At 43.9% G+C, this 26,733-nt stretch overlaps 1 protein-coding gene across 1 annotated transcript in view; it reads left to right on the top strand.

Moving 5' to 3' along the window:
* Positions 1–26,733, top strand: part of DDX10 (DEAD-box helicase 10) — a 794,248-nt gene that overhangs the window by 76,783 nt on the left and 690,732 nt on the right. Inside the window, exons 8-9 of the mRNA XM_069202312.1 lie at positions 14,959–15,121; positions 26,566–26,650. Coding sequence (XP_069058413.1) covers positions 14,959–15,121; positions 26,566–26,650 — 248 coding nt within the window. The remainder of the gene's footprint in view (positions 1–14,958; positions 15,122–26,565; positions 26,651–26,733) is intronic.

Genomic DNA, 26,733 nt, shown 5'->3' with positions numbered 1-26,733 from the left:
TCCAAAAACTGCACTGTTTACTTTTCAAAACTGTAAAGATTTTTCTTGCAAAACGTACTTACCTGATCATATTGTTTCTGGTGCCTAAGTATACATCAGGATACTTGTTATTTTTGTTAATTGGTGTGGATCGCTTTCTTGAGCCGTGTGCCTCATTTAATCGATGTGTGTTTATTTGTGGGTGTCTAACAATCCTCCCTGATCAGCATAAGGCTGCTCGACTACACTACCCCCTAAAAGAGCACCTTGGGATTACTTAGAGCAAGCCCCTGTCCACTAGTAAGGGAACCCCTGGACTCTGCACAATATATCTCATTTTGATATATACAGAGCCAGCTTCCTACACCCATCAGTTATCTTTGGTTTCACATTTGTAAAATGTACTCTGTGCAGTAATTTCCACTTGTCCAGCCTAAAGGTGTATTTTGTGACAACCACTGTGGCTCCTTGTCTCCTCCCCCAGTCATAGTGGTCTAGATCTCAACATCTTTCTCCCATCTTGCCTTGAAGTATCCCAAGCAGTCCTGAGTGTGCTAAATCAGTGTTCAATATATTGACGGCTTTACTTTATAGCTGCTAAGGGAGAATTCTCTTATAAATGGGCAAACAGTCTGGCAGACATTTCCCCACGTACACACACTCCCATAATTCATGTTAGAACTGTAAGTACCTGCAGTACTTTGACTTATGAACATTGGATTCTAATAGTAGGCCTTTAAAAGTGTTTCAGAAATACAATAATTTGGACATTTCTATCGGGACCCATTTCGTGAAGCATTACTTTCACTCTGTCCCCTTTGCAGAGTGGGGTTTCATCTGTCCTCACTTCTAAAAGCCTGGAAGAGATAGTATACTCAGAGAGAAAACGTATGTAAAGCCAACAGTAGTTCTCCAGTATGGGTGTTCTCCTCCACATTCATTTTATTTATTTTTTTATATATTTTTATTAACAATTCGCTGTTTTACATTACACATATGCATTAACGGGTACGATTTGTTTCCACCATACATCACACATATAGGAAACATTTCTTTATTTGGAGTATCACTTATTTGAAGTGCCCTGGCTTCACCTCATCTTGCCCTTCCTTTGGTTTTTATTTTCTTTAGTACTGATGTACTAATACTTTTGTCCTTAGAGGTCCTGTTCCGAGTTGTTATATGGCACCCTTTCCTTTTATGTGTGTTCGTAACCGCTCTAATTCTACATTAACCTATGTACAAACTTGGTGGCTTTTCGTGGGTGGTGTTTGTGTTAGTTGGGAGGACTCGCATTGGGCATTCTATTATTATGGGTGGTGGCTGATCATCCTCGTTCACTACCCCTCTGATTTCTTTGTGGACACTATCGACCAATTCCGTTTTGCCCTCCATATCCTGTGTTTGCTGTTGGCATGTTCAATTAATTGCTTCTCTGGGAGTTCTTACCCTTTTCCTCCCTATGGATTTATAGGGCATTATCAGTATCTCATCCTAGTACCAGCTTAGAGCCCTATTACTCTAGGCTCCGCATTGGGGACTATTGGTCTTTTCGTTATGTCCTCCCATCTCATCACTAGGTCTTCCAACTTTGGAGCTATGGGGTTCTGTCGGACACCTTTTGCCTCCTCCGCCTTCAGGACTTGTAATTCAGCCCTGGTCCATTTCGTTACGTCGTTTTTCCATTCAGTCAGTGAGGGGGGGGGGCCTTCCAACCCCTCGTGATCAATCTTTTATAGAGGGCTAATGTTAGGTCCAGGAAACGTTTACTAATCTTTCCCGGTACCATATTCGTTTTTAGACCCAGTAGGCATATATCCGGAGTTAATGGCAGCTCCGTGTCATATAGTCTTGTCATGACCGCGATCATTGTTGACCAACCAGTCTGTAATACTGAGCATTTCCAAACCATGTGGTCAAAGTCCGCTTCATTGTCCCCACATCTGGGACAGCTCCTAGGATTCCCTCCGTAAATACGGAACAGTCGTTGAGGAGTAAGGTATGTTCTATGTAGGTAGTTATATTGGATATATTGTAAGCGGGTATTACGCGAGATTCCCCGGGGATATGCCAAAACCATATTCCACTCTGTCTCGGTTAAATCGTGTCCGATCATTTTCTCCTACTTCTCCTTTAGAGAGTATAGGGGGTCCAGCGCATTGTCTACCTGGGCGCGGTATAACTTAGAAATCAAGTGGGGTTCCTCACCCAATGTCAGCAGGGGGTGTAATACTCCATGTGTCATAGGTTCTGCATTAATCGTGTCCCAGTGACTTTTCAAAGTATGTACCATTCTCCCGAAAGAAAGGAATTGGCCTTGGGGAACCCCATTACCCACTAAGTCATCGAAGTTCCTCAACACCCCGTCCTTGAAAAGTTCACCCACCGTCTCTATTCCTGCCCTAGTCCATGGTTCCAGACCTAGACCCCCGGAGCCCAACCTCTTTGGGTCCACCACTAAGACCGACAGCGGTAGTGCTGGGGAGTAGGGTGTGCCCGTTCCCACCCTTTTTGTACATCTCTTCCAGCATGTCATCGCAACTTTAGTCATTAGGTTGTCTCCAAGGGGAACAATCCGCCTCTCTATTATACGTGCTGTTATTCGAGCTGTGTCCACGATTCCGTGGGGAGTGAGCAAGTCCGTCTGTCCTTTGCCCATCATCCATCCGGCCACCCATTGCAGTTGAGACGCTAGGTAATATGCCTCAAAGTCAGGGACCCCCAGTCCGCCCATACGTGACGGTCTACATATAGTTGTTAGTGCTGTGCGCCTGCGGCCCTCGTCCCAGATTAGCTCCCGTAGTAAAGCGTTCAATTCCCGGAACCAAGGCGGTGGGATCCACAACGGTAAGTTAGTAAAATAGTAAAGGAGGCGTGGGAGCATGACCATTTTGGACAATGCCACTCTGGCCATTGTCGTTAGTTTCAGTGATCGCCAGAACCCCACCGATGAGCGCAGGGAGCGGAGCGTCTTATCTAGATATCCATCCCGAAGGTCGTTCAATTCATGGAATATTTGAATGCCCAGGTATTTAAAGGTCTGTGGGGCCCAGTTCACATCTCTTGGGCAAGTCTTGGGGGGTATGCAGTCTGGTAGTATGGGAAATACAAATGTCTTGCCTCGGTTGAGGCGAAGCCCCGATAGCTTCCCAAACTCCTCCAGTATCTCCATAGCCCATGGTTCCACTGGTTCCATCTCTCAGATACACTAGAATGTCGTCAGCATATTGGGGATAGTGTGCTCGTTTGGTCCCCATTCAATTCCTCTACCCATTCCCTCTTGACGCATCTGGGCCGCCAGTGGCTCAAGTGCCAGTGCAAATAGCAATGGGGATAAGGGGCATCCCTGCCTGGTCCCCGATGTATCGGATATTGTTCTGCCCATCTTTACCCTGGCCAGTGGGGACGAATATAGCAGGTCCACCCATTTAACCCAGTCCTCCCCCAATCCCATTCTAAGCATCCCGGCCCTGAGATTGAGTCGAAGGCCTTCTCGAAATCAACCGCAAGTAAGACTCCCACAGGAGGTTTCTCTTCTTTTGGCATATATAGCACATTCGACATTCTCCTTAAATTTAGGGAGGTGCTGCGGCCAGGAATAAAACCGTTCCTGTCTACATGAGCCAATGTGGTCATGAGGGGGAGCAATCTGCTAGCCATGATCTTGCTTAGGATCTTAAAATCGCTGTTGAGCATTGATAATGGACGGAAGTCAGTCACTGATGCTTCCCTGTTTTTAGTCTTGGGGAGCGGGATCACCAAAGCCTCTCGCAGTGTGCCCGTACACCTCCGCTAGCCGGGGCACCAGCAGTGTCTTGTACTTTTTATAAAAGTCCATTGGGAGGCCATCTGTACCGGGCGTCTTCCCGGTAGCCAATCGCGTTATGGCCTTGCTTATTTCCTCTGCTGTCACGGGACCCCCCAAGCTATCTCTCTCTGCCAGGCTCAGGGTTGGGAGCGGAATTCGCCGCAGATGGTTCTCGAAAGTCTCCACTCCTATATCGCAAGGTTTCCTGTATAGGTGCATATAATATTCCTTAAATGCATCATTAATTGGGCCCGGACTATGTCTGATTATTCCTTTCTTGTCTTGTACACTCGTTATGGGTTCTCCACCCCCGTCTGGGCGTACCAGCCATGCCAATAGTTTCCCTGATCTGCCCTCCTCTGATTGTACTGATGCTAAATAATTTTGCACGCTGTGGCATCTAATCTGCTCCACAATCCAAGAATGCTCTCTACGGGCTCGGTTATACTCCTCGTTGTCTTGATCTACAAGACCATGTCTCAGCTCCCCTGCGTGTATTTTCTTCTCTAAGGCGGTTAGTTCTATTTCAAGTGTACGTTTCACCCCCACCAACTGACCCAGGCAGAAGCCCCTCGTCACCACTTTGAGTGCTTCCCATTCTGTGGCCCTAGATGGGGTGGATCCGCTGTTAATCTCAATATGTTCTGTCAGGTGGCTGCGAAGGGTCTCTCTATATGTCTGGTCCTCCAGTACCCCAGGGGACAGTCTCCATGATGGTATTGGGGGCCTATCCTCCCTTACTCTTAATGTCAGCAGCAAGGGGTTATGATCCGACAGTGTGCGTGCAAGATACTCTGAACGGGTTATGTATCGCATAAGGCCCGCCGTGCATGTCATTCTGTCAATTCTAGTGTGCAGTCTGTGGAGGCCTGAATAATATGAGTAGTCTCTGTCTTTTGGGTGATGTTCCCTCCAGATATCAACTAGTCCTCAGGCGTCCAGCCATTCACAAAGTTTTTTGGCTATCCTAGTAGACACTGCGCCCTGTAGCGGGGGGGCTGATCTGTCCATATTAGTGTCTAGTATTGCATTAAAGTCTCCTCCCACTAGCAGCTCTCCTGTACATTGGTGGGTAAGGTGGCTCGACAACCTAGTTAGGAAGGGGATCGGGTCCTGGTTGGGGGCATAAATACAGCTCATGATAATCGGAATACCATGTAGTCTCCCCTCCACTATAACAAATCTGCCCTCCTGATCTATATTGGATGAATCTATTCTTAGTGGGACCCCGGCCCTGACCCATATCAACACTCCTCTTGCATAGGCTGAGTACTCCGTGGCAACCATCTGACCTCTCCACCTGCGCCTCAGCTTCTCTACTTCCCCGGCTACTAAATGAGTCTCCTGTAGCATTGCCACCTGCACCCCTCTTCTCTTTAAGTAGGTGAGGATTTTATGCCTTTTGGCCGGCGTGCCCATCCCCCTGACATTCCATGTTAATAAATTGTAGTCTGCCATTTTAATATGATAATCTGATGACAGCGCCCTTGGTTTACCCGGGCTCCCGGTCTATCCCTTCCCATGATCAGATCTATGTTATCGTTGTACCATGCCACCCACATAGCCAAGGTAACTTTTAACCTTAAACCCCAACTCCCCCACCCCAGGGCGCCTGCTAAACTGCTGGTGGCCCAGAAAAACGTGCAACAGTGCAACTTGTTCAACCATGTAGCTACAGCTCTCGCCAGCCTAATTAGACCAGCGAGGTGCTGATTCAGGGGGCGGCCAGGTTCGGAGGGGCCTCACATTCTCCTGTCGCACCCCAGCCCTAGAGCCTCCCGTATCATACTTATCAGAGTTCATCAGCAGTCTGTGGTGTTACCCTAGGGGCATGCTCCGAGCAGCCTAGGCCCCCGTCCAAGGAAACCACTGTCTCTTCTGAGTCTTCTTCTGAGCCTCCCGGAGGGGAAGCCCCGCCGCCAACCCGGGCCGCCGCCTCCAAGGCCGCTCTCCTGCCTTTTTCTTTTTGCGTTCTTGTTGGCGCCAGCCTCAGGCGACTCCCAGGTCTCCGCGCCCCCGGGGCCCAAAGGGCCCGGCCCCCAGCCGCATCCCCATCGGCCGGGCGCCCAGCCCGGGGCCCCGTTTCTCGAGCCACTCCCATGCCTCCTCCGGCGTCTGGAGAAAAGTAGTCTTCCCATCCAATATCACTCTCAGTCTGGCCGGATACAGTAATGAATATTGGACCCCCTCTTCCCTGAGGGCCCTTTTTACTGCTACAAAAGAGGACCGCTTATTCTGAACATCTAGGGTATAGTCCGGGAACAGCGTCACCTCGCCATTCGCTACTCTGAACGGGCCCTTCTCTCTAGCCTTCTGTATAAGAGTGTCCCTGTCCCTGTAGTGCAGCAGTTTGGCAATCACCACACGGGGCGGTCTGCCAGGGGCGAGAGGCCTCGCAGGCATCCGGTGTGCTCGCTCCAGCGTGAAGAAGGGCGTCAGGTCCCCGGGCGCCACTGTTGTACTAAACCATTTCTCCAAGAAGTCCACCATATTGGACCCTTCGGCCCCCTCGGGAAGGCCCACTACTCGCACATTGTTCCTCCTATTTCTTCCCTCTGCATCTTCTGCTCTCTGTTCTAGACGCGTCACTCTGTGGGTCAGGGATGTCACCTCGGCCGCAAGATCTTTCTGTTTCGGCCCAATGTCCGCCAATGTGGATTCCGTTTCCTTGACCCTGTCCACCAGCTTATGGTGGTCTGCTCTCAGTAGGCCTACTTCGACCGCTACTTGGTTGATATCTCGTTGTAGTGTGGTCTTCGTGTCTTCAATCGCCCCTAATATTCTGTCTAGTGTGTCTTGCACATTGGGATGTGAGTGGGTCTGTTCTTCCAGTTCTTTGCGCCCTGCCGGTGACCCAGGCTCCATGATTTTCCCCTTGTGACGATCCTTGGAGGGCATCGGCCAAGTGGATCCGGGGGGCCGCACCCCCAGGTCGTGGGCCCGATTCTATGGGCGGACTCTCCTCGTTTTTAGGCAATATGCCTCGGCGGCCACAGGCCCAGGCCCGATCTCCGTTGGGCGTCGGTCAGATCCACTCCGGGACCCCTGATATCTTCGGCTTTCTTCCCTCACTCTGCAACCACTATTCTTTCCTCGGGCGCGTCGTAGAGCCAAGAGCCACTTCAGATCCCGCCGTTACTCACTCAGGGACCGTCATTGACACTACATTGCTTGGGCTATTGGGATCGCTCACCTCTCTTCGCTTCCCGGGGGGGGCTCGCTCCCAATAATTAGCGTTAGCATTAGTGTTGCGCCTGATGTGCCGTAGTCTGACCGGGCCTCACCAGGCCTCCCGTCTCGTTCCCATGGCCGACACCTCAATCCCGGATTGAGCGGTGCTGCCAATGCAGGGCTCCGGATTGCTCTCTCCACTCCTGGGGGCCGCTGTCTCACTGCCTCAATCTGCTGTAGAGGGGTCTCCAATCTTGTCCCTCTGCACTTGGGAGCTCGTGTCACCACCAGTCGAGGCCTCCGGTGTTCTGACAGCACCTCTCCCGGTGCCTCTCAAGTGCGTGCACGGGTCGGGCCCCGTCTGTCACAGGTCTGTTCCTCCTAACTTCTGCCCTGTCTCTGGGTGTTTCATTATGTGTAGCCGGTCGTCGCGGCGCAAACTCTGGGGCCGCCGTCTCTCTCCGCAGGTGCCCTGGCCCTCAAGGTCACTCGCTGCTCCCGCTCACCTCACACGGGGTCGCCTCTCCGTACCCGGCGTCTTCCGAACACGTCCACGGGTCGTGCCACGCCCGCCACGGGCACACTCCTTCTCACTCTCGGCTAGTCTCCGGGTTTTTAGTTAAGTGGAGCCGCTCCCGGCCCGCGAGGCCGTCCACCGCCCCCGGTCGCTCCGAGCTGGTTTTACTCCGTCCTGATTTCGGGACACCGATGTACAGTGTCGCTTCAATCGTGCTCGATTCAGGCGGTCACCGGCCCCGGCCCGCTCCTTCACCCGAGTCCCCGGCTCCGGCCTAGGGGCCAGCCGCAGGCTCAGGAGCCACGTAATAGGGTCCAGACAGCGCTCCGCGGTCCCTGGATAAGTTCCCCCAGGTCTCCTCCGCAGCTCCAGCTCCGATTGCACCAGGGCCGGTTCGTTTTATACGGATAATTGCAGGCCCCTCCGGAGCGAGGAGATTATACGTGCGCCATCTTCGGCACCTTGGCCACGCCCCCTCCTCCTCCACATTCATAATCTTTGAATAATTCACAGGTGCCAGGACAGACTTTGACACTTCTAATTGAAAACGTTATTGTTTCTAATGCTTGCACAAAATGTGTTCACTTTATTTTTTCTTTTAAAATCCTCTTCTAAAACAGAAAAAATAACAAAAATCTGTCTAAATTATAGTATGTATGAGTAAAATGTGCCTCTTTATTTAAAGACCTATTTCTATGGTGAGTAGAGCCTAATTCAGCTCCTAGTTTTTACTTGAGTAGATATTTTTCTACAAATAAAAGTGTTACTAAAACTGCAAGAGTGTTTGATGGGAAGGTTGATACCCTTGCTTCGGAAACCGTTGTTATTGGTAACTAACCTTACCTTTCCACATTTTCACTCAATCTTCTTGAGTCATTGTCGTGGGTCCATTTTAGTTTGCCTGTGTACAGGAGTTAAGCTTAGCTTCGGCTTGCAGGCCTGCGCCCTTTTACCTAGATAACATGCTCTGTTTTTATTATTTAATTTTATTCATTTTAGCACTGCTTGCATTTTAGGAAAAATGTTTTTTTTAAATAATCTGAAAGCGTAATGTATGCATTAGATTGTCATCATGTTCTTTGCTCTACGTTGGACAAGAACAGAATGAGAACATGTCTGGCATTTGTTATGATATTGCTGATACAAGTTTTTGGACACAATCCAACGTTTAGGTACATACCCATGTCGGGATGTCTGCACTAACAATAACACAAGCCCTATAAAAACACCTTGTGAAATCAAGGCCATTAAAGGGGGGGTTCCACCCAGGATATTCCATCTATACTGCACGTCACTTTGCAGCAGACCTCAGCCTTTGCGTCTATACGGACTACTGGAGGCCGACATAGCCTCAAGGTAAAGGGGGTTGGGGCGCTTCTCATGGACATGGCGTGGGCAGATAAGGTTTATCACGCGTTGCTCTCTTTAGGGTAGAAAAAATGCTTTTTGCATATTCATTTTTATTGCAAATATGTTGTTTTTATTTACATCCCTTGTTTTCACAATCCTGATTGTTATTCGTCATTATCCTAATCATTACAGCTCATGCATTTTAGCGTAGAATGCAGTCTTTTCAATACATTTATTGAAAATTATCCTGCATCTTCTTTCTTGCCTGTGTGTGTGTAAGAGACGTATTGCTAACGAGAGAAAAGGGTAGTATTTGTTCCACTGAGATTTCCCCAAGAGGTTTTCAGAGTCTATGCTCTACACTGCCAGAAATCACCTTTACTATTTGGGTTTTGGTGAGGTGCTGCTAGACAGTCTAAAGGATTGGGCTGGCAACTGGCGTAGAAGTGTCTCAGCCGTCTACAAGCAGAGATGCTGCTTCCCCTAATCCAGCAGTCTTTTAGAGATACAAGAGTCTTTACAACATCATAATCTTAGAATAGATACCATATCTGTACTTCAGGATAACCACCATTCATTACTAACACCAACTTGCACAAAAATATGTGTATGGCTCCTTCATGATAAAAACCCAATAGTATCCATGAGGTCAAGAGTAATACATTGCCTTGGTTGCTACATTTCTGTTTTCAGAGACTCTTGAAAACATCAGCATTTAGCCCTGAAATTATGGTTATGTACACTCCACAAAGACGTTTACACAATTATAGAGCCTAACTCGATTGGATCAGTCTAAGAACCCCTTGGTGGCATGCTTCATCATAGAGTTACTTCTTGTTCCATGGCGTAACTGGGTTTGCTACGATCCATGAGAATGCAGGAGCACTTCTTTGCAAAAAAAGCCGGGTCTGGGTGCAAGCAAGTATGAACAAAAACAGGAAAAGTTAGGAAGTCCTGGGGCTCTAGTTACCCCTACTTCTTCTTAGGGTCAAAATGTTTCAGGCACGAAAGGAGGTGTTCTGGGTGAGCAAGCCAGGCAGGGGCCTTGGGTTCTGTGTGACTCCAGGCCCGCCTCTCCTCCATGTACCTCTGAAGCACTATCAAGTGCCTTAATATATAACTATTTACAGACACCAAGTAGTTTGTTCAGGTGTGCTTCACGTAAGTATGGTAAATTCACCAGTTACGTCAGCATTATAGAATAAATGTGGATTGTGGTAGTATAATTGTTCTTGAGCATATGGGAACATGAGTGGCAGAAACACGTTGATCCTAAGAGAAAGTGCAAAGTTCTGTGTCAGAGGAAGGTTAGCCCAGGCTCTAAACCACCTCTCCACTCCCCTTAATTTGTTTCTGGGCACTCCACAAAGCAATCGGTTTAGGCTGAATGCAAGAATCAGAATAATGAGCCTTTAATAACCCACAAATATCCAAAAACCCACAAATAGCCAAAATACAAGGCAAACAAATTATGTGCTGAAAAATTAAATTGTTGCAAAAGGCCGACCTGAAAAGAATCCTTTGCATTATCACAGCCAAGGAAACTCACACGGCAGGACCAATTTTAGGACAACTTAACTACGACTTTAACAAAACAGGAACCAGTAGTCAGTGAAGTAGCAAGCAAAAAAAACATAAACTTTTACTCCTAGTAGAACGGCTTCAAAAGGAATTCTACAATATTCCACTTGAGATCTGCAAATATGGCTGAAAAGGCATGATGAACCTCTGTTAGGTCTATCTCTACTTTAGGGTCCTCATTCTGGGCAAGATAATGGAGACGAGTGCAACCTTTCCAACATTGCTTGTTAAAAAGACCTCTAACACTTTAGGAGGCCACTACAATTCCAAAAACGAGATTCAAGAGAACTACTTCTGGAGCAAATATCTTGGTAAATTATTGCTTCTGCTTCTTCATCCAGGTAGCTACACTCCACCAGCAACCCCGATTGTTCTCCTTCAAGTCCCCCTCTGCCAATGATATATAAGAACACATTAATGTTAATGTCAGTGGCTCTGCTAGTTCGCCAGAGGATCATGCCCAGAGCATATGTTCAAGAATATCTACCTCACCACCTCTTCCACTCTCCTAGTCAGAACCATTGTCAGTCAGAGCTTAGTATCTGCCACATTCCCCAGTAGTCTTGAGATTTCTTACATCAAACACATCCTTAACCCATCCTAAAGGTTGATTAGGCCAATCTACAAAAGACTACCTGGAAATCTCATCAGCCTTTGTTGTGTCTTTCTCGAAGAAACAAACCCACTCTCCGACTACCAAACAAGATTTGGCTTCAGCATTGACTTGAAATCTTCCTTGATTGTAATTTGTTGTGATCTCAAGATCATCTTCAACACAAACTGAGTCACAGCACTCCTGCTGTTGCATCTGTCCTCCACCTTAGACCTTTTGTATCACCCCATCCTTCTATAGAGAACGGGTACAACATTTCTCCCCCTACTTTTATCTTATGCATCTTTCAGTTACTTTGCCTTTGAACAAGGTTGCACCAGTTCCCTTCTTTAGCATTCTTCAAGACCTCATCAAGTCCTCCAGCATTACCTATAAGAACCATAATGACCACACTCTGATCTTCCTAAATCTAAAAAACCCTTCTGTGAATACTATCAGAAATACCAGAACCACAACTCATCAAAAAATAGAAATTCTCACATACGGAGCTTGAGTGGTGTACTGTTCAACCTCCAGTGGGCCTCAGGAGCTTGGATGCACACCAACTGAACTGAAGAAGGGGAGTAACCTGGCAGTGACCGTGGACTCCAACTTGTCTTTTGTGCTACATGCAAATCATGTGACTAAATGGGCCTACTGAATGCTTTAAACTTTACAATACATTTTCTCATGTCTAGCATTGCCTCACAGACTGTGAGCCCCATTACCTCGGTCCTGTTGTGCCTACATTACATCAGCTGTCCTGTATACCGACCCCACATACCCCAGTGAATCCAGTAAATATCTCCCAGATAACTCTTACATTTATGCATGCGCAACCACTGCTCTCCCATTGGTGCCTGTGGCTAGATTAATCTAATTTAAAGCTCACTGCATCTGTCCATAGTGTTCCGCAGAACAGCTTTCTCTATAGAGCCAGCCAGGACTCAGTATTTACTCCCGGCAAGAATCAGTATCATGCAGGACAATTGTATTGTGGATGTTGTTAAATACCTAGCTGTTCCCAGAGAACTGACTCTTTGAACTACAGATCGCACTGGAGGATGATAGAATATATCTGCAAGCCCGACTATCTTACACATTGCTGTCACATTCTGTGGTGCCACCACTGATATACCTCTCCAAACATCTTCCATGCCACCAAACACTTTCCACGTAGGCCACACTATTGACTCAATGTACCAACCTTTAATGATAAACTTGGTGAACTCTTATCTAAACAACCCATACTTCTTCAGGCTCTTGTCAGGAATAAGAAGGGCTGTTCAAATGCTGCAATATAATGGTGAGTGCTAAGTGTAATGAGAGTGAGTAGAAAAATGGGAAAGCACAAATTGTGGAGCCGTGTACATGCATGATGAGGGGTTTGGATTTTGACAGATGGTAAGTAATGAATAGTGTACATAGGCATAAATTCTGTTCAGCTATTGCAATGAACCTAGATTAATGACTTCTTTACTATCTGTTCAGAGAGTGTTAAGCAAGGACTCTGAAGGGGGAGCTAAAGTAACGTAAAAATGTACTCCAGCTCCAAAAAGGTGATTTGCCTGATCTGTAGGAAGAACAGGCTCCGAGAAAGTTTTCGCCAGATCCATAATCTTACGTATAGATAGCCCTGGTGGAATAGTTTGTAACCACAAATTGACAGCCTGGCCATTTGAGCAATGATCCAAAGAAACAGCAAGCAACTTGAGTGCAAATCAAAGATCAAGACACTCCTGAGTAGGCATTTACACAGCCTTTCTTTTGTTGACACATTCAGTTTTCACAGCAGCACATGGGCATACCCGCTTTTTAATCATAGTCATGCTCATTGAAGTATTCGGAGCCCCAATTTGTCAGAGAACTCCTACATGGTAGACCCATGCCAGGTGCAGCTCTCCAAGCATACCGGCGCTGACCATCTCACACAGTGGAAGACCCATGCCAGGTGCAGCTCTCCAAGCATGCAGGCGCTGACCATTTCATACAGTGGAAGACCCATGCCAGGTGCAGCTCTCCAAGCATGCCGGCGCTGACCATCTCACACAGTGGAAGACCCATGCCAGGTGCAGCTCTCCAAGCATGCAGGCACTGACCATCTCCCACAGTGGAAGACCCATGCCAGGTGCAGCTCTCCATGCATGCAGGCGCTGACCATTTCATACAGTGGAAGACCCATGCCAGGTGCAGCTCTCCAAGCATGCCGGCGCTGACCATCTCCCACAGTGGAAGACCCATGCCAGGTGCAGCTCTCCATGCATGCCGGCGCTGACCATCTCCGACAGTGGAAGACCCATGCCCGGTGCAGCTCTCCAAGCATGCCGGCCCTGACCATCTCCCACAGTGGAAGACCCATGCCAGGTGCAGCTCTCCAAGCATGCCGGCGCTGACCATCTCCCACAGTATTTTGATTGTTCAGTTCTGCTGTCAAAGTCAAGCTAATGAAAAGAAGTGTCTCAACTAATATTTAAAAACTTTTTTTTCATAAGAAAGCTTTAGTCTGCAATGTGATTTGCTGCCTGCTCTCATCCTATTTGGCTTTAAAAAGAAAGCAGGCCTGACCTTTCTCATGCTTCCCTTTCTCTGCAGGGCTTTACAATTTTAAAAAATTGTTGAATCCATCCCTTTTCATTGTACTAGTCATTGGTGTTCAGGTACAATGGGGGTACCTTGAAAATATCTCATGATATGTTCTTTTTTTGTGCCTTACCCCAGCATGGATAGTGCACTGGACATAGACGTATGTAGTGATGTTGATGTGTAAATGATACAGCATTCAACTGGAAGTAGTCATGCAATTGTCGAAACAAAAACCTAGTAAGTTCCACTTAAAAGCTGAGTGCTTTTAAGGTTCTTGTAAACGTATTAGCTTTGCTAGATTGCTATAATGCTCCTGGGAAAATCTTAAAAAAGATTACTGTAATAAAGAAGCCTGCTGAATGTGACCAGTGACTCATATAGGTTTCTCATTTGCCACCCGGGGGTGGACTTTACAGAGCATTTTGCTTGGTGATCAGTTACAGAAGTTTTCACTGTTACTTGTCGGTGATAAAGGACTGGATGTGACAAGTAGGAGCTTGGCATTAAGCCACATCATCCTTCGATTTATGCTTTCACACATTTGATTCTATCCAGTTCTCCAGGTTTAATTAGTTTGGGGGGAGCCTTCATGTTCAGTCCTGTAGGTCACAACTCTGACACTTGAGAGTCCATACTTTATAGAATGTATAGCGGCTGCCTGTAAGCAAAGTGTACGCTATGTCTTCCTTAAACCAGTGCATTTCTGTGGGCTACTCCCCGGCCACACATGGGTGCACTTCCTAAGCATATACTATGGCTTTCTGTAACCAGTACATTTCTGTAGGTTGCCGTTCTGGTGCTCAGTTCATCCCAAAAGCTGAACCTTTTCCCTCTCAGGGATTATAGGAAGGTCCACATACACTATGTTATTCCACTGCAAGCAAAAGTGCAGCTACACGATCACAGCGAGAGACAGAGTGTATTCCGCTGTGTATTGTGCATGACATTAAAACACTTCCAACTCTGGCGTTAGTCATAATTATCACCCTTCCAGCCATGTGCAGCAATAAATTAACATGAAACGCATGCATTGTATCCCTTTTTCATCTTTCCTGCACTGCATGCTTAGAGGCAGCCTGCTATGTTGGGATAAGAACATTTCTCTGATCATCATACATTATGCAGACCTGCAATTCATTACTCTTGCAACTAAGCACCTTACTTAGATGTGTAGTTGGTTACCTGCCCGTTAGTATTCGTCAGTACCTCTTTGTGTGAATAAAGCGCTACAGATTTAGAAGCTTTAACTCCTTTAGTGCCAAAGTGCTTATACCCTACAGGGACACAAAGCTAATTTACTTAGAAATGTTGTTTTGCATTTTGAAGGATTTGTACAATACATGTTAATGTGTTTCTTTAATTTGCTCTTTCAAACAGGTGCAATATTTGTTCAGAGTGTTCTGCAGGTTGCGCCCTGGCATACCTATACTTGCTCTTCATGGTAAACAGCAGCAAATGAAGAGGATGGAAGTCTATAACGACTTCATTCGGAAAAAAGCAGCAGTGCTTTTTGCCACTGATATTGCAGCAAGAGGCCTTGGTAGGTGTCAATAATTTTAAAGGTTATTAATTAAGAGATAATTGCTGATGTAGCTTGCACGGAAGTAAATCTAAACTCTTTGTGGAGAGACAATATATCAGCTTCATATTTACTCTTGAAAACAAATGTATTTCTTACTACGAACAGTTACTGACAATATTTAATAAACACACAGCATTGGATAATCCAAATATGAACTATTTACTTTCAAGTTGGCATGCAGTTTTAAGTGTAGAGATCAGATAGAAATACTTAAGAACACCCAAGTGTTACCCTGAGTTTAAATAATTTACCATTGTGCACAATAGCCTGACAGTCTCTAAGAGGTAAAACAAAAACTGCATTTTGTGAATTTCTACCGCTTGTAAATGTACACAGTTATATTAATGGAATGCCTAAACTCAAAACAAAAGCCACTTATGGTACATCACCAATTTATATTGCAGTGGTGGAAAAATTAAGTGCAACACAAAACAGCTAAATAACATTAACAAAACATTTGCAGTTGTGTGTCGTGCCTATGGTTACATAAAGTTATGTTGATGTTGGCATCACAAGAATCTAACAAAATTAATGACATAAATAGAACAAAAAGGCTATTGAAAGTACTTAACCATAGAAACAGAAATCTGGTCGTGGTAAGGATAATGTGTTAGAGGATGTGAAACACTTTTCTGAGGTTTCAGTAAATACAACAGTTATGGCCAACTATACTTCGTTCTTGGCGGACAAACATATAATTGGGAGGCTCCAATCCATATTTGGGGCAGTTCAGTGGATGAACTGTTATTGGAAATGTCTTGAGAAAGAATGTACACAAACTACTCCTATAAATTTGATATTGAGGAATGAAACAAATGCATCTATTCTCTCTAGTATTGTCTCCCTTTAGAATGAGGAGGGTTAGATAGACCAAAGATTTTCAACTCTCAGATCAAAACTTTACGTAAATGACATATCTGTGTACCTTTCAATCTCATTGGGATATTTGTAAAGGAGTTTGTAAAATCAAAGCTTTGGCTCAACAGCTGAGGCAACTGGTGTCAGACCTCCCAAACTGAAGAAAATAAATTGTTGTTTGGGAAAATTACAGCCACCTGCCTGTTGGAAATATTGCAATTCATATTGATGTGGTTTTGAACACAACGATCTTTACATGTGTAGTTCTCTGATCTGTGACCGGGTAAGTGGGTTGCAATTTCTTCAGGATTTTCTTCTGCGGTTTTCTAAAGATAACTGCTCATTCAAACCGTAAAGTACAGCATTCAATGAGCTACCCTGGGACAGTCTATAAAATTTAAGTCCATTCTGTTGTAAAAATTTCTGAATAAGTGAAGTCACCACTTGCAGACTAAGAAATATTTGCTCCAGTTGCCTTTGATGAGGTCAGACTTGTTTGGAAATGACGCTTGAACAATTTGTAGAATGAAGGTGCTGCCATCAGTGTCGCATCACTAAAGTCATAGGGGCTGTGAAAAATCCAAGCGTCTCACGAAGAGCAATTTTTGCAAATGACCCACGCCAATTCAGCAGGAGAGCGGTATGGTGAGGTGTGTAGACAGTGGTGCATTTTTGTGCACACTTTCTTAAATATATTACTTAAGCATGGTGTGGTAGTGCACTGTCATTTACAGACAGCACATATTCCATTGAAATGGCCACTAAATTAACACAGAAATGTAATTTTACTGATAAAACTATGAGGTAAATAGGGCACAAACAATAGAAAATATGTTGGGTTTCACTGAATATTTATCATTTGAGCATCACCAAGTCAAGTAGCTTTATTGTATTACATCTTTGATTCCATCACAGTTAGAAATTACAGAAGAAAGGGTTTCATTTGTGCTTTCCTAACTGGTGACATTTGTTCAAATATTTGTACAGTTCATTTGCAGGTATTTACATTATATGTGTTAATAAAAAAAATAGACAAGATTGCCACATATTTCACTTTATCAAATGCCCCTTATGTGCAGTCATAGAAGAAAAGAATGAACGAATGAAGCGTTTTGTAGAGGGCACTACTAGAGTGTCCCAGCGCTAGGCATTGAGCTGCCAAGAGAAGGAACAGCATCCATTAGTCTTTAAAAAGATACGTTTTCAATTGTTTCTGAAACTGATTTTTCTCTGGAATTTTTCTGAGAGAAAAAGGAAGATCATTCCAATGTTTGGTGGCTTATACTGAGCAAGCAGAGCCACCCCACTTCCTCCTAATGGTCAGGGGACTGGTCAGAAGACGAGCAGACTGAGAGCGTAGGGATCTTTGAGGGAGGTAAGCAGTTAGCCATTTGTGCAAGTATGAAGGTCCAGTTCTGCAGAAGGCAGCGTTTGCTATAGAGAAAAAGATGATCCTTTTCTTTGCTGTAACCAATGTAATTGGTTGCAGTACGGGGTGATAGAGGCATATTCAGGCAGATTAAATAAAAGTCGTATTGCCATTTTCTGAATCTTTTGCAATCTATGAATAAGGTAGTCTGGAAGCCCTATATATAGGATATTCGCATAGTCAAGAATTAAGGCATGTTCCTCTGTTTTCTGTTCCTCTCATGGCAGGAATTTGAGAATTTTCCGGCATCCTTAGAATCTAGCATGCAGACCAATCTCATTTTTAAAAAAGTAAGCAACAGTTTGTCGGAAGACATAGCTTGGCATGTCACTTCTGTCTTAAAGTGTATAGCAAATGTGACAAGATAAACACAGAGTGTAAAGGCATCTTTATTGCTCATTCACCTTCTGAACTCCAGCATGGCTATTTTAGGAGTGCTGCAGTACCCGACCAGTCCTCCCTCTAATGCCAATGCGTTGGTTTTAAGGCCCACAAAACCTCTGACCTAATTGCATGTCAGTGTTTTTTCTTTTTTCTTAAACAAGTGACCTTTTAAAAGCTCATTCATAAATACACTAATACGCAACAACAGTACTTAACAGATGATTTATCACTTTAAAAGCCAGATTCTCCCGCAGTGAAACTTGCTAGATGCATTCATTTGCTCAGTGATGCACTTCATCTAGATTGGAGCTTCAGCTAAGTAACTTTTTAATCCAGAATTCAAAACATTTTATTTTGCAGTATTTAACATGTAAATCATCGTGACAGTTTGTGATCACAGGTGTGACTTGGAAAATGGGTTAAACTAATAATGAAAGAAAACATTTTTCCTTCTTAAACACCTCTATTTAACAAAGTGCTGAAAATGCATTGCAGGTTTTTTTTTAACAATTCTGGGCCACCTGACATCCAAAGTATTTGCAAACTTCTCATCTGTCATAAAAAATGCACCTAGTTTTATAGTTGTTGCTCCTTCAGACAGCGTTGAACACTTGAGCTTCGAAACATACATTTCATGCACAAAACACCTGTCTGCAAATAATGTAAATATATCTGCAGCATTGCCCTTGCCTCCCAATAGCCTCATCTATCTTCTCAGTAGGCTCTTTTAGTCAGCATGGGGGTGGAGCCTGTAGAGCAGTAGGAAGACAGACAATGCTTTGGGCTCCAATCTGGAATGTGACATAATTTGACTGGTAAAAACAGCATCCTTAAAGAAGAACTGCCACTTCAATCAGAAGGGCAAAACTGGCTGCAGAAATGCTGTCCCAGAGCTTTCAAGATGGCAACAGCGATGCAGTGATGGTGCGTAGTATCTGTATGCTCAGCTGTGCACTTCAGCAAACGGTCACTATTTTATTCAGAATTGAGGGTGAAAGCTAACACCAAACCTCACTGAAGTGGCAGTAACACCAGGAGAAACCAGAGAGGTGTTTGTTTTGGAACAGAGTGGAAGGATGTTACCATTTAGCGATTGGTGTTCCTGCCTGCCGCACATGATGGTGGACTGACAAAATAGTGAACTCTCTAACCAAAGGTATGTGGCACTTCGAAACTGCTACAAGGAATGGAGCACTGCACCCATTCCTCCACCTTTTTCTGCAGGGAAGCACTACTTCTCCATCTACAAAATACTGCTAAAAGGTAACAAATGGAAAACAACTAATCTATAGTGACTTATTTTTCCCCAAGACCTACTACTAAAGAGACAAGTGGAAGCAAATTAATCCAGACATCTCTGATGCTGCTATAGCTCAAGGTATATTGATGCTGCTCGTGAGCAACTTAGAAAGAACTTCCTGGCAGATTGGAAGTAAGATAATCTCCCTGGAAGGCACGATAGGTGACCCATTGAAAAGACTGAGGCAGATACTGATGTGCTGGACAGTAAGGTTACCAGAAGAGAGACTCGTTTATGAGAAGCTGAGGCTGATTTTAAGAGGCACTTGACCTTCACGGAGTGTTTTGTTACTTCTGTTTTGCAGCATTAATCCAGGTTAGGTCTTGTTGAAAGTGCTAGAATGGATTCTGAATTGTGACTCTTTATATACCATCTTTCATGGATGATGGAGATGTAAGACAAATCGCTCAATGTTTTCTTGTTGTCTGAGATGTTAGGGTGACTGTTGATGCTGCTCTTGATGGTCCTACGCATTACTAGATTTACTACGTAAGATCAGGCTGGTAGTCTAAAGAGAATGTGGTAATCACAGAATTGGGTGACTCATGGCAATGAGAACTTGTAAACAGCATTGTTCTGGGATTCAGGTTTTTCTGGATCTCAGCTATACTTTCCTGTTGGAAAGCGCACACCTGCACGTTGTAAAAAACAAACCAAACCCTTGGGCCTTGGATGGTTCATTTCTTTCTCTGCTAAATAAAGAGTTCAGTAGGGGGAAAATGTACAACTCAATGCTGCCTGTTGTTAACTTAATCTGTGCAAGGGGATGTTAATATACACCCTGCTTAGCGTCCAACCTAGGTCCCTTTTATACTTAATGGTGATTCATGTGGATTGCCCAGTTTAGTCAAAATCTCTTCCCATTGAAAGAGGTGGAGTGCTGATAAATGAGTGCAAAATGGCCCTTATGGGTTTTCAGTGATTATTTACAATGTTTCTCTATTTGGAGATGCCGCAATGTAAATCATTTGTTGCAAGTTGACCTTTTTGTACAGCTTTACTCGCAGTACTAAATGGTTCGCCACAAGGTCTGTTTGGATGTGATGCAAAGAGCTGCAAAGTTTTGGCCTCAATATACCTATCTGTAAAACAAAGCCCTGGTGATAAAGGGGAAGGAATGTGAGTGGAGGGGCCTGGCCACTCAATGGCACACTCCGCTGAGGAGACTTTAACCACTGTTTATTTTTCATCGTGTTTCTGACACTGCTGATCATAGTCTCTTTGAGGTTTGACTGTTTACAGTAGGTAGCTCTTGATTACTTCCTTTCTCAGGCTTCAGGTTCAAGGTTCAGCATGTCTTGGCAGCTTTTTGAAGAATGGGCCCCACCTACAGATATTCTACTGACAATGTACCACTTTTAAATTATTTGGTTTGAAAATGTGTGTCCGCTCCGATGAAATTTCATCTTAACAAAATCACCTCTTACAGTAAACACTGTAAGATTTAAATCCTCTCATTTGCTGCTCGTCCCAGTGCATTCACTGTCATTTTACTCATCACAGGACACTCCTCTTTACTGATAAGACCACGCTACAAACTCTGGGCCTTATTTAAGGTGTGGATTGCTAGCTCCCTGATCAGGGGCAGCTAGTCTGCAACCGCTCCCTCACAGCTGCCTCCATGTTGTTACTTTATATAATGGTCAATGCCAAAAGATAAGTAGAAGAGTGCTTAAAGGCAGAATGACAGCGCTCCTAAGTTATCCTCTAAATTTATAAATATGAGACCTGAAAAAGAATAACATTGAGCTCAGTAAGACATACATTAATTTTTTTGCAACCACCATTGATTATTCCGTTGATTATATGACAAGAAATGTAATTGGTGAATGTATTTACATATTCCACCACAGATCAACTGCATGCATTGTTGTGAAGACATTAGAGTATTTTGAAAATCAAATGTTTATATAGAAAACATACCTAAGTGAGTAATGCATACCATTATGTAAAGGGAAGCAAGGGATCTAAATCTCTGTGAAAGCAATTCCGAAATATGAGAATGACTTATTCTGGAACACAATGGATGAATAGAGAGGGGAGAATTAGTAAATTGTGAAAGAAATAATGAAGGGATGGTAAAAGGGATTTGTTTATACAGATTTTATGAAAGAAGTTAGAAAAATAAATGGAAATCACTCCTGATAATGCAAAGGAAATCACTCTTGATAATGCAGCATAAAAATAATGTTTGCTTGCGGAAGAGTTTTGGGGAAGTGGAGCAGAGAAATGGAACACGAGGAAACATGAAATATATCTCAAGAGCTAGAGTGTCAATACTGACAGACTAAAAAGGATGAAAGTTACTTTTTGACATTGTTTAATTAGTGATGTTGTTAAAAATGTCTTCTATGATGGGCTTAGCAGTGTTATTGATATACATATTGTTATTCTCAAGCGACATCCACATTGTAATCATTTATAATGTTGCTGCTACAATAATGCATTTTTCCGCTTGTGTGTATGTTTTTGTGATAATGTTTCTAACAACTATATACCTACAGTTTTTAAAATGTATTTCAGACATTTTAGTCTCTTTGTGTGGCTACGAATTGAACATTACTCAGAACGTATTTTAAATAATGTCTGTTTGTGCAGCACGAACTGCAGTTGAGCAATATTATACTTAGAACTTAATAAAATGTCTTGAAATTCAAATCCAAAAAGGACCTGTGTTGCTAGAGTTGCCATACTGCCTCAGAATGTATTCTGTCACATATCAGCCATCACTAAGTTTATCCAGATGCTACCCTTCTTTAGGATCCCTCAATCCTGCAGCCGCCTCCTTCCCCTTTAATACTGTTGCCTTATTCTCTGCGTATACCCTCTTTCCCTAAGCTCTTTTTGTACATGTATGAAACATCAGGGTGTTACATCCATTTTAAGGTGGTGTTGTAGGAAAGTTAATCTTTTTCTATGTTCACCATCCGACTTTTGGACTGATGCCGCTACTTTTTCCACTCTGTAGTGCACTGGGACCTGCTGTGCATGCAAGCTGACCCCTCACAAGTATATGTGCATTTTGATCATCCCTGATTGTCATAGTTAACTTACCTATAAGAACCTAGTATATAGTTCTCCTGGAACCAGGGCTAGTAAGTTGTGCCACCAGTGGACTGCAGCACTTGTTGTCCCACTGTTATGACACAGTGAAAGCATGGCTCTAGGTCTCCCATCGCAGCCTAGTTGGGCAGCTTCTAAACTTGCATCTTAACTTGGAAAAATAACTCTTTTGCAAGGTCCAAACCTTCCAATTGTAATATTTACAAGTCACCCCAAGGAAGGCCTTATAAGACCCTAAGGCAGAATGCTGATATTAAAAAGAGTGACAAGTCGAATTTACACCTGTGTCCTGACAGTAGAAATGTGCAGTTGTTGTTTTTACTGTGGTAAGGCTAGTAGGCCCATTGACTAACATGGATTATCACTAGCCACGCTCTAAGCGGTAACTTCCTTTGGGACCACCAAATATGGTACTTTAAGGTATAAAATTAATGGTTGCATTAAACCAGACTTATTGCTGAAGTTGGATTTAAAGTAACTTTCAGAGCGAAGGTGACTTTAGAAAGTCACTACTTTATTGCCCGAAACTCTGGTAGCTCTTTCTGATTATGCGCAGCTGTTGTCCCTTGAGACAACAGGTTTCCCCTGCTAGGAAATGTGAAGCACTCCCAGAAGCAGGAAGAAAAGAAAACTGCGGAAGGAGGTATGATTTCCTCCAGCAGAATGACTACTGAGCGGTGGTCACAGACAGCTCAGCTGCAAAGAAGGTACTGCCTCAGTGATAGGATGCCTATCACTCTCTAATAGCCCTGGTCCTTTGTGTCAATAGACAGGCTCCAGAGAGGGAAAACTCATTGCAGGAACTGTTTTCCAGGAGGAGTGGCTCACTATGCTGGGTACAGCTTAAGGGTATGCCCAGAAGTACACACACTGGAAGTAGACATGAGCTATCCTGGATTCAGGCAGAGAAGGGTACTCTGGGATTGTTGTTTTGGGCAAACGTCCAGAAAGTAATGTAAAGTGGGAAAGATTGTCCTTTACGAACTGTGCCCCATTGGCTACTGAGTCCTCCCCTCCAACAAACATGAAGATGGCATAAAAGTGGCACCCCTGGCACAGTCTTCAGATCACTACTGGACTGGAAAGAAGGCTGAAGAAGGACTGGCCTGCAGCTTCCTAGATTCAGCAAACAAGGGCTGCACCAAAGACTAGACTGCACCTGTTGCACCTGAGGGACCCACAAAGAGGACTGTGCCTGCTGTGCTCACTCGTGAAAAAGAGTTTCCCTTGTGCAAGAATAGAAGTGGCCCCAAGGGTTAGGTGGCTAGCCTCCTGTTAAGCATCAAGACTGCAAAAGCTAAGGAAGCCTGTACCCTCAAGAGCTGAGCTGCCCCAGGTACTCCTTTCCAGCACTGGACACTGAAGTGCACCCTGGAAGACCGATTCCTAACCTACACAAGGTTGTGGGACACTTGGCCGAAGTCAGGGTGCACTCTGGTCCCCCTACAAGAAAGATTTACTTACCTGCAAGTAACCACTGAGACCATTGTAATTGGGAGACCAGTTTACCAGTAAGGACTGTACCTGCACTGGGCAACACTGTTGCATTGTGGGAGAATGAGTCCTGAGGCCGTAGATGATCACTGATGTTTGTGAATCTGAAGGTGACCCCAGAAAGACTCGGCGCACCTCTTCAGTATCTTCAGCATCTTGCATCCTAACAGGACCACTTCTTTGTGAGACCTTGATGAAGGACAGATTTACTGTGAGGACCCTGAGATTGCTGAACCCCAATAGATAAGTGTCTTCCTGGACCTGAGTGGTCCCTGTGAATGGCTCCTATTCATAGGGACCCATTGTGGCCAGTCCAAGAGAGTTGTATTAGCCATTCTAGCCCGTTTTCTCAAAACTGGTAGGCTGCTTACAATGATTTATTGGGTTCTAAAAATTAAACTACAGTGATTTATGCTAACTTTGAAAAATCATTCACTGTTTTCCATCAATAGATTTTTGTTTTGGTGTCTATTTAAAGATAAATAAAAATATCTTATTTTTATAAATTGGTGTAGGATTTTTCTTGAGTCGTGTTTCTTACTTACTGACTGTTTTGGTATTCTAAATACTTCCTTTGATTACGCCTGACTGTTCTGTGCCACAGGCACTAAGGACTGAACTAAAAGTTGTATTAAAGAACCTAATTAGACCAGATGAAGATTGTGGCATTATTATAGAGTCAGACCTCACAATCAAAACGCATAATAATACAGTTTCCTACAGTGGCACTGTTAATGGCATTTGTGTAGTGCATAGTCTACCATTAGTGTGCCTTTGTTATGCCAGTCTGCTTGCCAGGGCTACCTTTCCACAGTAGTCCAGGGCTTTCATCTTCTGGGAAGACCTGTAGTGTGTTTTGAGTATTGAGGATTGGTCCTGCTCTAAGAAGGCAGTGTGACTTTTAAGGTGTGAGGTTGAGGATTGGTTTTGTATAAAAGAAACTAAAATGTGTTATGCTCGATCACTTGTTTAAGTGGTTGACTATGTATAATGAATGTTCTGTCTAATGCGTCTTATTGTTTGTGATTAGTATCACTTAGGAGCGGAGTGTGTAGCGACAGGCTAACTCACTTTATGGAATTTCTCTTCCATGTTGAATGTATGCAAAATGTTGCCTCCAATGCGTACATCAGTGTTAAGCGAGTGAAACATATATTCCAGTATGTTTCTGTTTGGCTCAATTGTCTGGTTAGTGAATGCAGGAAAGTATTTGGAAGATGCCAATATTGTATGTGTGTGCTGTGATGAGGCATGTTAAATGATCTCTCCTGTTAGTTCAATTATCTGTTTGTGTGCGGCCTAACATTGAGGCAAGTGTTATAGAGGGCAATGCAAAACACCACTGTTTCTTTGTTGTGTTTTGTGGCATGATCAGTCAAATGCATTTCCTTAAGTGTTGGACAATAGAATGAAAATCAAGCAAATACTGCAATTTTTATATTTCTTAGTTGAGATAAGTCATTTTAGGGCTCATTGTACGCTGCCTTTTTTCGGTTGCAAACGGTCCAATTCATAGAATTGGGCTGTTTGCGACCACACAAAAGCATTTCTATATGTACAAACCACAAATGGCGATTTGGTAACATGTTACAGAATCACAATTTTGGTTTGCGACCAAAGTACGAATTTATATTTGGAATGAATCTGTTTAGGGCTCCCATTCCAAATATTGATTCGCATTGGTATGTATTAATTTTTTGAGACCGAATTCGGTCAAAAAACCATTAATCTTTTACCACCTCCTCAAAGCAGGTGGTAAGCCATTTGCAAACCGGAAAGGGTCCCAAGTAATGTAACAAGATTATGTATTTGCTTGGTTGTCTCTAGTGGTGTTTTATGGGTGCTATGATTGGTATTCTGTCATGGCTGTGATGGCTCATGATGGTCAAAGACACAAAAGGTGATTAGAGGAATGCTTTCAATAAATCTAACCTCTGGTAATTGCCCAGGGTAGCATTCCAGACCATTGTTCTTTTTCCCACCTTGCCACTTTAAATTAGACCCAACCACATCCAAATCAGACTTGGCTCTGCTCCGGTAGGAACATCTCAGCCACAACTGTCAAGCCACAGGACCTCTCCGAACCGGAACATAAGCAACCCAAGACCCATTCCTGCCTGATTGGTCCTCTTTAGTTGGGTGCAGCTTGGCTCCAGTGCACAGTGAACTAGGTGCCAGCGTCTGGGCATATCCTTGGCCGCTCAGGACATACCTCTGTCCACTTAGGGCATTACATCAAACACAGAAAATGTGATGGAAGAAATACTTGCAATAAGCCTAACCCCTTGCAATCACTTTGAGTGGCATGCCAAGCCATTTCCCTTTACCTCAAATTAGACACAGCCATATGTAAATATGTCTTGATCTTATTTCAGTAGGAACAGTCCAGCACAGGTACCATGCAGTTTTTTTTTCATTGTGTAAAATGGCACAGAGGGCGAAAAACTCCAGAATGCTACCTCGAGAAAATACAGAGACAATGGTAGATGCTACTCTAAAACTGTTCCATTTGTTGAGAACTTCCAGATGGGAATTCCCAAGATGTCCAATTGCAAATGATAAATACTTTGAACCCTTGCCCCTTGTGAGGTCCACACAAATGAGGAGTACACTGCTGCTATAAAATGCTGTGATATTTCTCCAATACAAATTTGCTGTTCTGTATGCATTTTTTTTACAACTTTTATGTTTTATTTAACTACAACTCATCTATGACACTACCTTTATAGGTTCTCTTTATTTATATTATGGTCACTGCTACCTATAGTTATGGTTCTTTAGTCATATATTGGCAAAAGTGTTTATATATTCAAATGAGTCACTAAATATAAAAAACTAATGGGTTTTATTACTCTAACGCTTTTGTTCGCTTAGATTTTCCTGCGGTCAACTGGGTTCTTCAGCTTGATTGCCCCGAGGATGCCAGCACCTACATCCATCGAGTAGGAAGGACAGCAAGGTATGCTCAAACTGTAGATATCGGTATTTTTTTTTTTTTTAAAGTCAGGTTTGCTTTTTCCATTGGTCACATGTTTCTCAAAC

Source organism: Pleurodeles waltl, chromosome 8 (genome assembly GCF_031143425.1).
Source record: "Pleurodeles waltl isolate 20211129_DDA chromosome 8, aPleWal1.hap1.20221129, whole genome shotgun sequence".
Lineage (NCBI taxonomy): Eukaryota > Metazoa > Chordata > Amphibia > Caudata > Salamandridae > Pleurodeles > Pleurodeles waltl.
The sequence above is the reverse complement of the archived record's forward strand: the minus strand, read 5'-3'. Positions and strand labels throughout refer to the sequence as shown.